Consider the following 16,458-nt stretch of genomic DNA (forward strand, 5'->3'; position numbering starts at 1 on the left):
TCTGTTCCACCAAACTGGAATGCCGTCGGATTGCCAAGCCGTAGTACGTCCTAAGCACCTTGATCACTTTATCAGTTTTAGTCATGGGCACATAGAATAATTTTTCGCGCCTACAAAGTCGAAATTCCCGAAAAAAACTGGTGCGTGAAAAAGGCCGATTTCAGGCAGGTGCATTTTTTTATTCAACCGCTAATAACAAACATTCAGCCGGTCGGAGTGGCCATGCTGTTCTAGGCGCTACAGTCTGGAACCGGGCGACCGCTACGGTCGCAGGTTCGAATCCTGCCTTGGGCATGGATGTGTGTGATGTCCTTAGGTTAGTTAGGTTTAATTAGTTCTAAGTTCTAGGCGACTGATGACCTCAGACGTTAAGTCGCATAGTGCTCAGAGCCATTTGAACAAACATTTCCGTTCGTATTCAGAAAAACCGTTTCGGGGGTGGATTCTAAAACTTTTATGGATCCAAACATGCAATTTTAAAAAATCGATTTTTTGAACCGAAAGATAGTAAATCTCCCCTTAACTTTGTCTGACTATCAATCCTCATGTTAAGTTCCTCGCTTTTCTCATTTCTCCTACTTCTCATTACCTTCATTTTCCTTCGATTCACTCTCAATCCATATTCTGTACTCCTTAGATTGTTCACGCTATTCAACAGATCTTGTAATTCTTCTTCACTTTCACTGAGGGTAGCTATGAATCTTATCATTGATATCGATTCACCTTGAATTTTAAACCCACTCATGAAGCTTTCCTTCTGTCATTGCTTCTTCGATGTACAGATTGAACAGTAGGGGCGAAAGGTTATATGCCTATCCAACACCCTTCTTAATCCTAGCACTTATTTCTTGGTATCCCATTCGTGCTGTTCCCTCGCGGTTCTTGCGCATATTGCATATTACCCGTCTTTCCCTATAGCTTTCCTTCATTTTTCTCAGAATTTCGAACATCTTGTACCCTTGTACATTGTCAAACGCTTTCTCCAGGTCAACAAATCGTATGAAAGTGTCTTGATTTTTCTTTAGTCTTGCCTCTATTTTCAACCACATCGTGATAACTGCCTGTCTCGTGCCAAAAGTGTTATTTCTATAGTGGTAAACTCCTTCGAAAACTTCAAAACTGTAAGGTCCTTATGACTTCTGCATAGCAATGGCAGCGTTTTATTTTTATATGAGACGAATTTCCTTTTTCTGAACCGCATAGTAAAAATTTAAAGATTAAGTAGTTTGATAGCTCATCCATCATCTCCCACTACCATAAATATATTACAATATATTACATCATATGTAGTGGTGTAACGCTAAGTAAAAAGAAACCTAAGTTCTACTGGCAAAGACTTTGCTGTCACTCTCTGCTGCAGATATTCATTTCCTAATTACAGTTATATATCTCAGTAATAATTGCGCATTTACTTTATCACACGAGGTTTTTTTTAATAATACAACTGGGAGGGCTGTTACCATCTAATTGTGCCATAGGATAGAGGGGGAGACAGTACCGTGCAGCAGAACGGTAAAACGGGACTGGCAGTGGTAGTGTGAGTGACATCTTTTACATTCACATGTCACCTAGACGCTCCAACTTACAAGTCGTTAAGTAGCAAGCTTTTGTTCCGTCTTCAGAACGAGATGTAAGAAGTGGGCTTGTTTATAAAATAACTTTTTTCTACTAATAGCCATAATTTTTAGAAATATGGGATCCGTAGCAATGCTAGATGTACAATTTTTTAAAAAAAAGAAACCGTCAGCATCAGCCTCTTTCTTTGCAGAGGAATCGTAAACAAAATAACTTTTTCTGCTGCCAGTCAAGACTTTATTTTCTAAATACAGAATACGTAGATGTGGTAGATATTCGATACATCAAATTACATACTGCAAGGTTCGTATAAATCATATAAGAGCATGCTATCATATACATCTACATACACGAGATTACTGTGCTGTTCACAATAAAGTGCCTGGCAGAGGGTTCAATGTACCACCTTCAATCTGTCTCTCTACCGTTCCACTCTCGAACGGCACGCAGGAAATACGAGCACTTCAGTTTTTCTGTGCGAGCCCTGATTTCTCTTCTTTTATCGTGATGATCATTTCTCCCTATGTAGGCGGGTGCCAACAGATTTTTTTCGTAATCGGAGGAGAGAACTGGTGATTGAAATTTCATGAGAAGATCCCGTCGTAACGAAAAACACCTTTGTTTTAATGATTGCCACTCCAATTCACGTATCATGTCTGTGACACTGTCTCCCCTATTTCGCGATAATACAAAACAAGCTGCCCTTCTTTGTACTTTTTCGATGTCATCCGTCAGTCCCACCTGATGCGGATCCCACACCGCACAGCAATACTCCAGAATAGGGCAGACAAGCGTGGTGTAAGCGGTCTCTTTAGTAGATCTGTTGCACCTTTTAAGTGTTCTGGCAATGAATCGCATTCTTTGGTTTGCTCTACCCACAATATTATCTATGTGGTCGTTCCAATTTAGGTTATTTGTAATTGTAATCCCTAAGTATTTAGCTGAATTTACAGCCTTCAGATTTGTGTGACTTACCGCGAATCAAAATTTATCTGATTTCTTTTAGTACTCGTGTGAATAACTTCGCACTTTTCTTTATTCAGCGTCAACTGCCACTTTTCGCATCATACAGATATCTTATCTAAATCATTTTGCAAGTCGTTTTGATCATCTGATGACTTTACAAGACGGTAAATGACAGCATCATCTGCAAACAATCTAAGGAGGCTGCTGAGATTGTCTCCTATGTCGTTAATATAAATTAGGAACAATAGAGGGCCTATAACACTTCCTTGGGGAACGCCGGATATTACTTCTGTTTTACTCGATGACTTTCCGTCTATTAATACGAACTGTGACCTTTCTGACAGGAAACGACGAATCCAGTCGCACAACTGAGGCGCTACTCCGTAGGCACGCAGTTTGGTTAGAAGACGCTCGTGAGGAACGGTGTCGAAAGCCTTCTGGAAATCTAAAAATGTATAAGATTACTGTACAAAAAGGGAGATGGAACGTTAATAATGTCTCATTTCTGTATATATTACAGCTATAACATTATTAGAGCGTGTTTAAGACTGATTATGACTCTCTAAATATGTAGCCTCTGGTGGCTGGCGTGAAGTCGAGGCCTGCTGTTCCCCCCTCCTCCTTGGTGGAGTGTCTTGTTTACCCAGGTAACCGTAGGAAGCCCGCGGGCAATCCCACGCCCTTGCATGGTCCTGCTGGCTGTGCTCTTGAGATAGTTATTCCACATTTCCATCTCCGACTCGAACGGACGTGGCGGTGTGACCAAGGCATTCTGTGGCATCATTAGCGGCAGCGGCGGTAGCTGAATGGGTGATGTAAAGATAGAGGAAGGTATGTTATGATAATTACGACAGGCATAATGTGTCACAAATCATAGCGATAAAGGTAAGAGGAAAAATATCTTGTGGCTATATTGGACCGTAAATTATGCTAATTCAGATAAGTCTAAACACAAACGCAGACATTCTTTGGGTCGTAAATTAAATTTTAAATAAATACCAACATCTGTCCTCCTACTTGTTGGGCAGTCATGTTTGTTAGTGATGTCATAGTGTGTCATAAATTATACTAATTACGATAAGGTTAGCTTGGATAAACATCTGGCAACCATCATGAGTCATAAATTATAGTGACAAGGATAATAAATTATTCCTATAACGCCTAAACAAACAACAGCGTCCTCCCTACAAGCAATAGGGTAACACCCCAAGGTCAGAAATTGGATCGTAAATAAATACAGCATAACAACCCAAGTGGCCTATTGGTCATAAAAGTTGCAACATCATGGAGGTTGCGTGCTTGCTCCTGCAGTACAGTTACCTCTGAGTTAGGCACATTTCAAAACACTCTCCCTGCTCCAGATCTGACCCTTTATTCATGCTACCAGCACGGTTTTCACCTAGCCAGATGTAGGAAAGCATCCTCATCTGTGCTGGTTGATACACTGGTCCTCGTCATTAGTCCACGAGTGGAAGGCGATGCCAACCCAGCGCACCTCCCTGCATCCCAGAAACAGCGTGCTATCATGCGCGTCTATCAGGACAAGTATCATTTTGAAACATCGCCATTAAAAAAACACATACACACACACTCGTCCATACACTGTTTGAGTTATCTGCCTATTTATTTATTTTGTTGATGTAAGTTCTACATGTATTTTGTAATGATTATTAATACTCTTCTTACAACAGGTTACAAATCTTTCAGTATACATAGAACGACAACACCTAAGCTTTCAAATAGACAGTTACAGTGAACACAATAAATGTTTCAGCTATTATTCTTATGGTCTTCAGTGTACTTTGTGAGTTGTTTTCATAAACTAAGAACATGATTTCCAACAAATGACAGGATAAGAAGGTATTGAATGTGTATGAGGGTAGATTAATACTCGAGGGAACAAACTGTTACGTCTCTATATAATCTATGGTGTAATTACTGTATTTGGTCGAATTAAATACCTCTTTTCATTACCATCAGATAAGAAGTTTCTTTCAAACTCTGTACGATATTTACAACAGAAGTAACCTCATATTTAGATTCTGCATTCCCTCTGAGATATCTCTTGAGCTGCACACGTCTTTTACTCATAACTCCTGGTAATGACCATGTGACCTGACAACCCTTTTTAAAGTAATCTGTTGCTTTGATTGCGAGCTTGACGGTGTAGAACTGAATGCACGTTCGATTTTCGTAGCTCTTTGGCCTGTCTGTCTTTTACTCAATGCACAATCGTACGCCAGTGGAGAGCAGCTGCAACGCATCATTCAATTTATAAAGTTCGTTGCATAATATCAAATTATAGTAAGAGTTATTTTGAATAACTATTATGTGACAATCAGGTATTATGCTTGAAGTGTAACTGTTTATTAAACAAACTCTCAGAATAATGTTTTCCTGACTTACAAGACGCGTCACTTCGAATAAAACATTTGAGGTTTCAATAGCTTTCATCGCCGTAGTCATCAGGAGTAAAACGCCATTGCCTGCCGGGACTGGCTCGGTGTTCCGCTTATATAAATGCAATCGCAGTGCCAGAAAACTTCCATTTAGGACCGAAGTGAGGTACGCGTAGGAACGAGTTGGGCAGCTCATAGCAGCCCCTGCCCACCACGGGACAAAATGACGGCATGTGGCGCATGTGTTCCAGGTCCCTACAAGCGTCTAGAACCCGTCTTTGCTTTCGATCGATATCCAAAGCCCGTACCCGAGCTCTATGAAGTGTGTACCTCTAGTCTCTAAATCGTGGTGCCTTATTGTAATCTTGGCCGTCACATGTATAATGGAATCACATTATGATGAAGCATGAGTCAGGACTCACACATTTTCAAGTTGAATTCTTTGTCCGTTTTTAAGGCATGTTCATGTCCGCCGCTCGTGGTCTCGCGGTAGCGTTCTCGCTTCCCGAGCACGGGGTCCCGGGTTCGATTCCCGGCGGGGTCAGGGATTTTCACCTGCCTCGAGATGACTGGGTGTTTGTGTTGTCCTCATCATTTCATCATCATCCAGGAAAGTGCCGAAATTGTACTGAGAAAACGTTGGGAAATTGTACGGGCGCTGATAACCGCGCTGTTGAGCGCCCCACAAACCAAACATCATCATCATCATCTTTTAAGGCATGTTCATACACACTATGCATTCAAAGAGCTACGTTGTCGTTAACTGGGCGTAACACAACTCGTATCTTGGAGATCGACTGGAACACTTGGAACAGTTAACGTGTTTCAAGGACGCTTGTTATCTTGCTGGTCGTTGCCCCACAGCATGGAAGGAGGGCGGTGGAGCTAGGCTTCTTCCGCCGATTCACGAGATGTCTTTTGTCGACGGCGCCTGGAAGCTTTTGCAGTGTCTCCCTTGCTGTAACCATTTTCCCTGAACACGAGTCTAGAATGCTCAGAATCATACTGTGTGTGGTCATCGTCAGAAATAAATGTTGGCCTGTGTGTTCAGGACGCTTTCTAGCATTAAAATGTAACTGCATTGCAAATCAGATTCCGGTATCAACATGTTGCATGTGAAAGAGTCTAAACAACTATGGACGTTGGTCCAAAGGAACTACAGCGTCAAACCCTTCAAGAACCGCTAGCGAGGAAACGGTGCACCTGTGACATTTGTATCACATAGCAAAAGTGTTTCTTTTTATCTCCTCTAAAGACCCTACAAATTTGGAGACGTAGTTTTTATAGCGTTTTCGTCGCACTTCAGCTGCAACCTGTGGCATCAGCCAGGCACCTAGGACAATGAGAAAAACTTCTTTGGTTTGCTAACCCCTCTTCCACCGACTATCTGCACTCAGTCCCTTTGAATGCATGTAGCGTCTTGAAGGTCATCACATATCTCTTCCGCTGAACCTCTGTTGCTAAAACCCTGGCTTCAACCCTTGCGTGGGAGATGCCTAATATCGTGTTTAGGCATAAGTTTGTGGAGTTTTCCCATTAGATTAATAAACACAACAGACACGCAATACAGTATACCAGAGACTTCCGTCATCAATAATACATTCTCCTCACTATTTCCAACAGTTAGCCAACGGTTCCGCGACTGTAGAGATCACTTGGTTTTGAGGCAAAGAACTTGTCGAGCCCTGTTCGGAGCGTATTTTCATTCGGAAAGAAAGTTCCTTGAAGGCTCTTCGACAGAGAGCGGAAAAGATGAAAATCTAATGGCACAAGATCAGGTGAGTGAGTTGGCTGTGGAATGACTTCCCAACTCAACTCAACTCCTGTACAGTGTTTTTTATCAGCCTAGCAGAATGCGGGCCGACGTTATCGTGGAGTAGCGTCACTTCACGCAGTCTTCCTGGTCATTGTTCTTGGACTGCGTCTGCAAGACGTCTCAGTTGATAACAAGATAACAATAAATGTCAGCAGCGATGTAATACCTCATGGAAGCGCCCGCATCTCGTGGTCGTGCGGTAGCGTTCTCGCTTCCCACGCCCGGGTTCCCGGGTTCGATTCCCGGCGGGGTCAGGGATTTTCTCTGCCTCGTGATGGCTGGGTGTTGTGTGCTGTCCTTAGGTTAGTTAGGTTTAAGTAGTTCTAAGTTATAGGGGACTTATGACCACAGCAGTTGAGTCCCATAGTGCTCAGAGCCATTTGAACCAAATTTCTTTATTTCCGTCTACGATCACAAACACGTTATATCATCAAACTACCGGTTTCGGTCACCAATGACCATCTTTACGCATGTAGAAAAACATGGGAGAAACACGAATACAACTAGTGGATTTCCTACAGCTTAATACAATATAATAGGCCATAATGAACAGTATTACTGACACACATGTGAAAATCATACGTTTTAAATATGGCGAGGTATTATATTATGACAAATTTTTAAAACAGATCTGCCTTTTAGTGTTTAAAGCGTATAATTTTCACATGTATCTCAGTAATACTTTTCATTTTAGCCTATTTTATTGTTTCAAACTTTAGACAATCCATTAGTTCTATCTGTGTTTCTCCCACGATTTCCTGCATATCTGAAGATGGTCATTGCTGACCGAAACACCCCCGGGGGTAAAAATGGGTGGGGAACCCTTCAACTGGTTATCGTTACTTGACCGTGCGCCCTGTCCACATCACGTACCTGATAATCCCGCGGCGGTCGTACTGTTCCGCTCCACACTGCTGCTGGCTTGCCTGAAATTATGTACATAAACATGCAGTCGGGTTTAGGGGAGCCACTCAACGTTAAGCACAACACTGTCCTACGTCTGGTACGAACACCAATATTCTGAGACGATAAGAAATCACAGTTTGCACTGCTTACAGTCTAAGTTATGAGTTTTGATGTCAACTTCTAGGTGATTGTCTGTCTACAAAATCACTTGGACGAGCGTACGCGTAACCGAACACGGCGCGGATGATTGTTGATGCGAAAGTCGAATAATCGAACGAAAGTTCTTACGTTCGCCACGCATACACAGATTTCTTTTCGTACCTGTCCTCCTTGACACTAGTAATGTTACAACACTATTCGTAAAGTTAATTTTTCAGTTCTCAATTGTACGAGCGTGCGCGTAACCGTCGCGGCACGGTTGATTGTTGATGATGCGGAACGCGATGACCGAACGCACGTTCTCACACTCGCTACACGACACTGGCAATTAAATGCTCTCTTTTGTGGTAAATAGTATTACTGATTCACATTAGTTCATGCTGGGAGACCGAACAGGGGGCGGATGATTGATGTATGGTGCGACACGCAACGAGAGGATACACATTATTGGCGGCACTGCTCACTTTTAATTACATCATTACGCACTCTCCGCTCAGTCACTGCCATATTCCATCACTTTACTGTAATAGCACTTGCAGAAACACTTGAACTTCCAAAATAACAATGCTCCTTAAATGCAGAGCTACCCACAACACACATAACAGTTCCGTGTCCCATGCTCCACTCTGCAAACGCGCTGCCCGCAAAGATACTCCGCAACCAAGCCAGCGATGTGACAATACGCTTACAGTCTGAGAACCTAACGAGTTTGTGATCATCGACGGAAATAAAGAAATTTATTTGTTCCTTATGTTAGCATAAAGACACCATCTCTCGTCACCAATAACGATACAGGATAGGAATAATCGGTGCTGTTGTTGTGCCAGTTGATGACGAACAAGCAGATATGCACATATGGCCACCCGCTGTTTTTTTATAATTTAGGCCTAGAGCATATGGTACCCATACACCCGACTTTTTAAGCTTCCTCATTGCGTTTAAAGGTCGAACAGTGGTGGAATGATCATAGTTAATCAGATTTGCCAGCTCTCGAGAACAATGACGGGATCACTGGGGATTTATGTGTTTGAACGATCATCATAAAAACCCGAAGGTCTTCCTGAACGTGGACAGTCATTAACGTGAAAACGATCCTCCTTTGAACGAGAAAACCATTTTCTTGCCGTCCTGTGTCGAACTGCGTTATCCTCATACACGACACAAATGTTTCTGGCTGTCACCCCTGCAAGTGACACAAACAGAAGAATATGTCGGATATGTTCCGATTTTATCCACTTGACACACCATTTTCTAGCGTCTAGAGCTTCACTCTCTATCCCCAAGTGACAAAGTGACAACACGTAAACTCAAATAGCAACAGTGAACTACAAATAAGAAATGACAATCGATAACTAAAGCCATAGCAACCGGAATACCAACATGCAAACCAAAAACGCTGCGAACTTATGCACCACCCAATAGTTCTGTCGTTATATCATGTTTCAGGTAAAGTCGGTACATCCAGATCAGTAACGCAAACCTTAGGTTCATGTAACTTCCTGGCAGATTAAAACTGTGTGCCGGACCGAGACTCGAACTGGGGACCTTTGCCTTTCGCAGGCAAGTGCTCTACCACCTGAGATGCCCAAGCACGACTCACGACCCGTCCTCACAGCTTTACTTCCGCCAGTACCTCGTCTCCTACCGTGCTTGGGTAGCTCAGTTGGTAGAGCACTTGCCCGCGAAAGGCAAAGGTCCCGAGTTCGAGTCTCGGTCTGGCATACAGTTTTAATCTGCCAGAAAGTTTCATATGTGCGCACGCTCCGCTGCAGAGCGAAAATCTCATTCTGGAAACATCCCCCAGGCTGTGGCTAAGCCACGTCTCCGCAATATCCTTTCTTCCAGCAGTGCTAGTTCTGCAAGGTACGCAGGAGAGAGTCTGTGAAGTTTGGAAGGTAGGAGACGAGGTACTGGCGGAAGTAAAGCTGTGAGGACGGGACGTGAGTCGTGCTTGGGCAGCTCAGGTGGTAGAGCACTTGCTCGCGAAAGGCAAAGGTCCCGAGATCGAGTCTCGGTCCGGCACGCAGTTTTAATCTGCCAGGAAGTTTCATATCAGTGCACACTCCGCTGCATACTGAAAATCTCATTCTTAGGTTCACCGGTGTCAGTACAATTTCGTGGATTTAGAATCATTGGTGAGAGAAGGCGAAGACAGCTAGCTTTAAAACTGAAAGAAAATCATTTATTTGATTTGAACACCTCCTCCATGCCAATTGAAGAAAATTTTACCTACGCTGTATACACGCTCGCCTCTCCAGTATAACTTGTCGCACTCCAGCTACAGTGAGTACGGCGGTGCTTGCAGGGTGTTCGAGAACGCGGGCGCGCAGCAGGGGCTGGTGGGGTGCGTACAGCTGCTGCGGCTGGGCCAGGTGGCGGTGCGGCTGCACGAGGGCGACCCGCTGGTGGTGCGCTCGCACCGCGTCACCGAGTGCGGACACAGCCCGTGCGGGCGCCTGCCCTGCCTCAACGGCGGCTCCTGCACGCCCACCGGCGCCGTCTCCTTCCACTGCGACTGCCAGCCGGAGTATACAGGTAACGCGGCCACGCTGGTGGCTGGCCCGAGCACATCTTCACCGTTGTTCGTTGCATATCAACCGATGGGTAGTAGAGGGTCGCGTTTGATTTATCTGGCAGGTTCGGTGCTGAATCACACGAAGGGCGTTTGAAAAGTCCGTGCAAATTCTGAGAGATGGTACCACTGGCGTTTATCGAGGTCATGTTTAGTTAGTATTATCTTCGGGAAGAACGCACACCAGGTTTCAGCCATAATGGTCTATTTCTTCGTGTTTAGCATTCGTGTGAATCAGCGAAGTCGAGTGATTGTCAAAAAATGGACGAAAAAGAGTTTCGTGTGGTGATTAAACATTACTATATGAAAGGCAAAACGCCTCAGGAGACTAAAGAGAAACTTGATAAACATTACGGTGATTCTGCACCTTCGATTAGAACAGTTTATAAGTGGTTTCAAAATTTTCGGAGTGTCCATATGGGCACAAGTGGTGCTGGACGTTCTGGACGCCCTGTGGAGGTTACAACTCCAGAAATCATTGATAAAATCTATGATATGGTGATGGATGACAGAAGAGTTAAGGTACGTGAGATTGCTAGTGCTGTGGGAATCTCGAATGAACGGATACATAATATTTTGCATAAACATTTGGACATGAGAAAGCTATTCGCAAGATGGGTTCCGCGATTGCTCACCCTTGACCAAAAACGGAATCGTGTGAAGTGTTGCAAGGATGGTTTGAAGCTGTTCGGGAAGAATCTGCAGGACGTTTCGTCACTGTGGGTGAAACATGGATACATTACTATACTCCTGAGACCTAACAACAATCTAAACTATGGGTTACCAATGGAGAACCTGCACCAAAAAAGGCGAAGACCATTCCTTCGGCCGGAACGCTTATGGCAGCTGTCTTTTGGAATTCGCAAGAGATAATCCTCATCGACTATCTGGAAAAGGGTAAAACTATTACAGGTCCATATTGTTCATCGTTATTGGACCGTTTGAAAAACCAAGCTGAAAGAAAAACGCCGGCAATTGGACCGCAAAATAGTCCTTTCCCATCGCGAAAATGCAACAGCACACACCTCAGCAGTTGTGGTCGCAAAATTAAAGCAAATAGGATTCCAACTCGTTTCACATCCCCCCTATTCTCCTGACTTGGCTCCCTCGGACTACTATTTGTTCCCCAATTTCAAGAAAAGGCTGGCGGGACAAAGATTTTATTCAAATGAGGAGGTGATTGCAGCAACTAATAGATATTTTGCAGACTTGGACAATTCCTATTATTCGGAAGCTATCAACAAATTAGAACAGCGTTGGACGAAGTGTGTAAGTCTAAAAGGAGACTATGTCGAAAAATAGAAATGGTTTACCCCAAACACATGAATAGTTTTTATTATTTGCACAGATTTTCAAACGCCCCTCATAGTCTGACAGCAGTTCCACAGGTTTCAACATTGGGTCCGTTCTACTCCGAAAGCACTACAATTTTTACAGACTCTCAAGTGTGTTCACTTTTCACAAGAATCAGACGGTCATGTTTGCATTTCTGGCACTTTAGGTGCTGAACATATTCTGACAGGTATTCCACAGGGTTCAAAGTTGGTACCACTACTTTTCTTGCACACTATATTATTTACAATCCTTCAACAATGTTCACGTCATTTTTAACTGACGATAAGGATAGAGTTGTTTCACTCTCTTATCAGGTTTTACGCTGAATCAGTTTCTTACAAGGGTTCCACACGATTCACTGTTGAGATTACTCCAATTTTTACAAATGAGTATTTGCTAGCTTTCAGGTCAGTTCACTTCTCATTTAACTGACAGGGTGCAGAGGGTTGTGTGTGACATCAATGTTAGTTTCCATACTGAAATGTATTCTGACAGGTGTTCCACAAGGACTGAGATTGGGACCACTCCTGTCTTTGTATATGCACATAGAAAGCAGTAGATACAGGCGCCCAGGGAGTTGCCACGTTCCTTGACTTCCAGGAGGCATTTGATACAGTTCTTCACTGCTGACTAATGAGCAAAATACAAATGTGTGGAAGATCTGCCTAACTGTGTGACTGGATTGAAGAGTTTCTATCAAAGAGAACACAGTGTATCATTCTGAATGGGAAGAAGTCTTCAGAAGTAAAATTAACTTTGGGTGTGCCCTAAGGGAGTGTTATAGGAGTGTTACTTTTCGTACTATATATAAATGACCTAGCAGATAACGTCAGAAGTTCCATGATACTTTTTGCGAATGACGCTGTTGTATAAAGAGAAGTTGCCACGAGTAAAAATGCTAACGAAATGAGAGAAGAGCTGCAGAGGATCGATTCTTGGTGCAGGGAGTGGCAACTGATACTCAGCATAATGAAATATAGCGTCTAGTGAATATATGGACAGAAAGACCCTTTATTGTGTGATTACAGAATTACAGAATAATCATTAAAAACAGTCACATCCATAAAATATTTAGTAGTATGCATGTGGAGCGATTTGAAATGGAACCACGACATAAAATTAATTGCGAGTAAGACAGATGCCAGACTCAGTTCCACTAAAAGAATCCTCAAGAAATGTAGACCATCAGCAAAGTAAGTAGCCTACAAAAACTCGTTCGACCAATACTTGAATATTGCTGGTCTGTATGGGAGGACTGATAGAGCAAATAGAGAAGATTCAAAGTCGAGCAGCACGTTTCGTTGAAGATTCCTTTTGTAAGCATGAAAGCGTCACGGAGATTCTCATCAAATCCCAATGGCAGGTGCTGCAAGAGAGGTGTTATGCTTCACGATGATGTCTACTCTTAAAATTTCGAGAGCGTACATTCCTAGAAGATTAAATCAATATATTGCTTCCTTATAGGTATATCTCGCGAAAATACCATCAAAATCAAATTAGGAAGGTTCGAGCCCACACGAAAACTTACCAGAATCACTCTTCCCGAGAACCATATGCAGTTGGAACAGGGAAAGGGGAAATGACGCTGGTACACAAAGTACTCTCCGCCGAACACCTTAAGGGGGCTTGTGGACTATAGATATAGATACAGATGTAGATGTAGATGTAGATGTAGATGTAGATGTAGCCGTAGTCTTCCATGTTGCCACCCGGTGGCCGAAACCATCCTCTCCAGAGGGTCTGATCCTTTCACAGACAAATTTTTTCTATGTTTGTTCGTGTGGTAGTGTGTGAGCCGAGTGACAGGTAATCCTTGAACGTATCATCGATACCCTGGTCAACTACGAGTGACAGAAGACACTTTTATCATCTAGAGAAGACCATGTACCATATTTGTCGAAAACCATTTTTAATTGCTGACAAGATCCTATTTGTCTTTTTATGTAATGGGTTTCAGCCTTTTGTCACCTCCATATCAATGTAAAGCACTGAAGTCTCGTTAAGAACTACGCAGTGATAATGCGTGCCGTTAATGAGGTTGACAATACTGATGTTGTGATAGTCTTTGATACAGCTGAAACTGATAATAAAGAATTCAAATGTGTTTCTGTTAAAAGTAGTCTGTTATTTAGTTGGTCTATATGAAAGGAAACTATCTTTACTGGTTTAGCACGTAAAAGATTGCTGTTGTGAATTGACTAATGTATCCAGGAAGCTCAGGATGTAAAACGTTGCTGTTCTCTGATGATTTTGACAAGAGTCGCCATACAAACGCATCTGTTTTTCTGTCTCATTATGAAACCCGTTGCTACTTTAATTTTATTAATTTTCTTTAGTTTGTTAATTGATTTACTGTTCCATTGACGATACAAATCTGGTGACAGATCTTAGAAAATGCAACAGATAACTTTGCTTCATTTAAATCATTTAGTCAAAGGGTCAGGATAACACACTTAATTTTACTGTTAAGAAATTATATGTTATTATTTCATGAATACATTAAGGATGGAACAGAATCGTAATACACGAGGGTTGGAATTTAAATAGGGGCAACTATTTATTCACAACCGATACAAGAGAGTTACATGTTTGCACCTGTTACTGTCCTTCAAAGTAGTCACCAGCGTTGTGTAGAACACGTTGCTGGCGATGTGGAAGGCGTAGTACACCGTCTACTGCCTGTCGAATCTCTGTAACAGTTCTGAAGCGAATGCCACGAAGTGGTTCCTTCATCTTCAGAATCAAATCAAAGTCACAGGGACTTGAGTCCAAGGAGTATGGTCGATAGTAGAGTATTTCCCAGTCCCATCGACCGAACAGAGCAGCCACAGCTTGCGCTGTATGCGCCTGCACATTGTCGAGCAAAATGATGGGTGGGTTGCGCAGAAAGTGTCGCCGCTTCTTTCGCAAAGCTGGTCGCAGGTGATGCTCCAAAAACGAACAGTAATACTGTGCATTGACAGTCTGCCGTGGAGGAACGTAATGCATTAGGATAACATCATCACAGTCGTACACGAGAATCGCCATAACTTTAGACCGCTCCTTTCACACCATCAACTGAACAGACTCTGCTAACGGTATACTGCGCCATCCACATCGCTGGCAACGGGTTCTACACAACGCTGGTGACTACGTTGAAGGACAACATGTAACCCTTTTGTATTGGTTGTGAATAAATAGTTGCCACTGTTTAAGTTCCAACCCTCATATAAACCGTAGTTCTATTTAAATATTTTATCTGAATGATTTTATTGATCAGGTAAGTTGAATATGGACCAAATATAAACAATAAAATCTCACGCATCAGCATACTGCGTCAGCATTGTCCTTATTTTACAGGAAACTTAAATTAAATTTTTCAACTTACTAGCATTAAGTGTGACAGGGGTTAGCTAGGGTACGTTCACTTGAGGATACGTGATTTAGTATGGAAATCTCGTAGTCACACAGTTTTTCATGCATTATAAATTGAGATGAAAGTAGCTGACCACTCCTGATAACTACTATCAAAATTACGACATACTCAGCAGTGAAGTCTTAGCTCAACCCTAAAAGAGTACCAAACCACGAAAATGTTCGGAAGTCCAAATGTAAAAAAAAGAGAAAAATAATCCCCACGTGCAGACATTCATTCTACACTGCAAATTTAGATCTATCACACATTAGAAAAGACTGGCATTGTAGGTTACTCTGAATGGCACGTGGTTAAACACATTGCTATACATATCAGGAAACCCCACCTGTTCCACAAGAAAATGCAATTTAAAATTAGAAAACTGCACATATACGAGTATATGAGCACTTAAGGTGAGGCACTTAACTGGAGAAATGGTAAAGGCATTAACGTAATCTGCTCAAGCCCCTAACTCACAAAAATTCCTTTGAACTGCTCCAAACTAACGGGATATGATTCACTCATATAGGTATTAACTCTACTCCGCAAATTAGAAAAGAATGGAGTTTCGATGAACATTGAGTGACACGTAAAAAGTGGCCCATACAGAGAGAACCTGCCTCATACACAAAAATAATAACCAACTTAAATTTGGGAACCTACCCATACATCACTTAAGCACTAAAGTGCAAGCGTTTACTGAAAGATAAATAACGAATAGACTCAGATTTCCGATTCTACCTCTGTCCATGCGACATGGTAGGTGAACAAAGCTACTTTCAAGTCCTCGAAACTCGTAAAAAATATAAAATTCAACCCTGTACTTCTCACAATTAAGTGTCATGGATTTATTTCACACATTGAGAACCATTTCAGTTCACAAAGTTTCTTTACACTGAACCACGCGTGGTAGCCTATTCTCTTTCTCTCTCTCTCTCTCTCTCTCTCTCTCTCTCTAACACACATACACACACATACACACACAGAATTCCCTATCAAAAGGCAAAATAATGCCAAATTCATGGTCGAAAATACTCCTACCGTAACCAACGTAATTTACCCCAATATCCAGGAAGCTGAAATATAAAATTTAATCTTCTATCAACGTGTCACACTCCTCTATCCGTGCATCCTCATAATTTGTACATATTCTGGATGAAAACCTCCTACAGTTTTTGAACTGCTAGTAGTGAGTACGTTCAATGTTTAACAGCAGTTAATTTGCAACAAGCCACTGATTAACATCCACGAAACTTTCAACCATGACTGTTCTAGATTTTAATTGATTCAGTATTTATTGCTTGTTTGTTAGACCTTGAAACAAAATAAAACTTTG

General features: G+C 42.3%; 1 protein-coding gene and 1 non-coding gene across 2 annotated transcripts in view; both read left to right on the forward strand.

Moving 5' to 3' along the window:
• The window catches only part of LOC126160698 (agrin-like), a 454,728-nt gene that overhangs the window by 320,726 nt on the left and 117,544 nt on the right, over window positions 1-16,458 (forward strand). The window contains exon 17 of the mRNA XM_049916923.1: window positions 10,127-10,356. Coding sequence (XP_049772880.1) covers window positions 10,127-10,356 — 230 coding nt within the window. The remainder of the gene's footprint in view (window positions 1-10,126; window positions 10,357-16,458) is intronic.
• On the forward strand, window positions 9,469-9,543 carry Trnas-cga (transfer RNA serine (anticodon CGA)). The gene has a single exon. It is a non-coding gene; the product is annotated as a tRNA-Ser (tRNA).

Source organism: Schistocerca cancellata, chromosome 2, assembly GCF_023864275.1.
Source record: "Schistocerca cancellata isolate TAMUIC-IGC-003103 chromosome 2, iqSchCanc2.1, whole genome shotgun sequence".
Classification (NCBI taxonomy): Eukaryota; Metazoa; Arthropoda; class Insecta; order Orthoptera; family Acrididae; genus Schistocerca; species Schistocerca cancellata.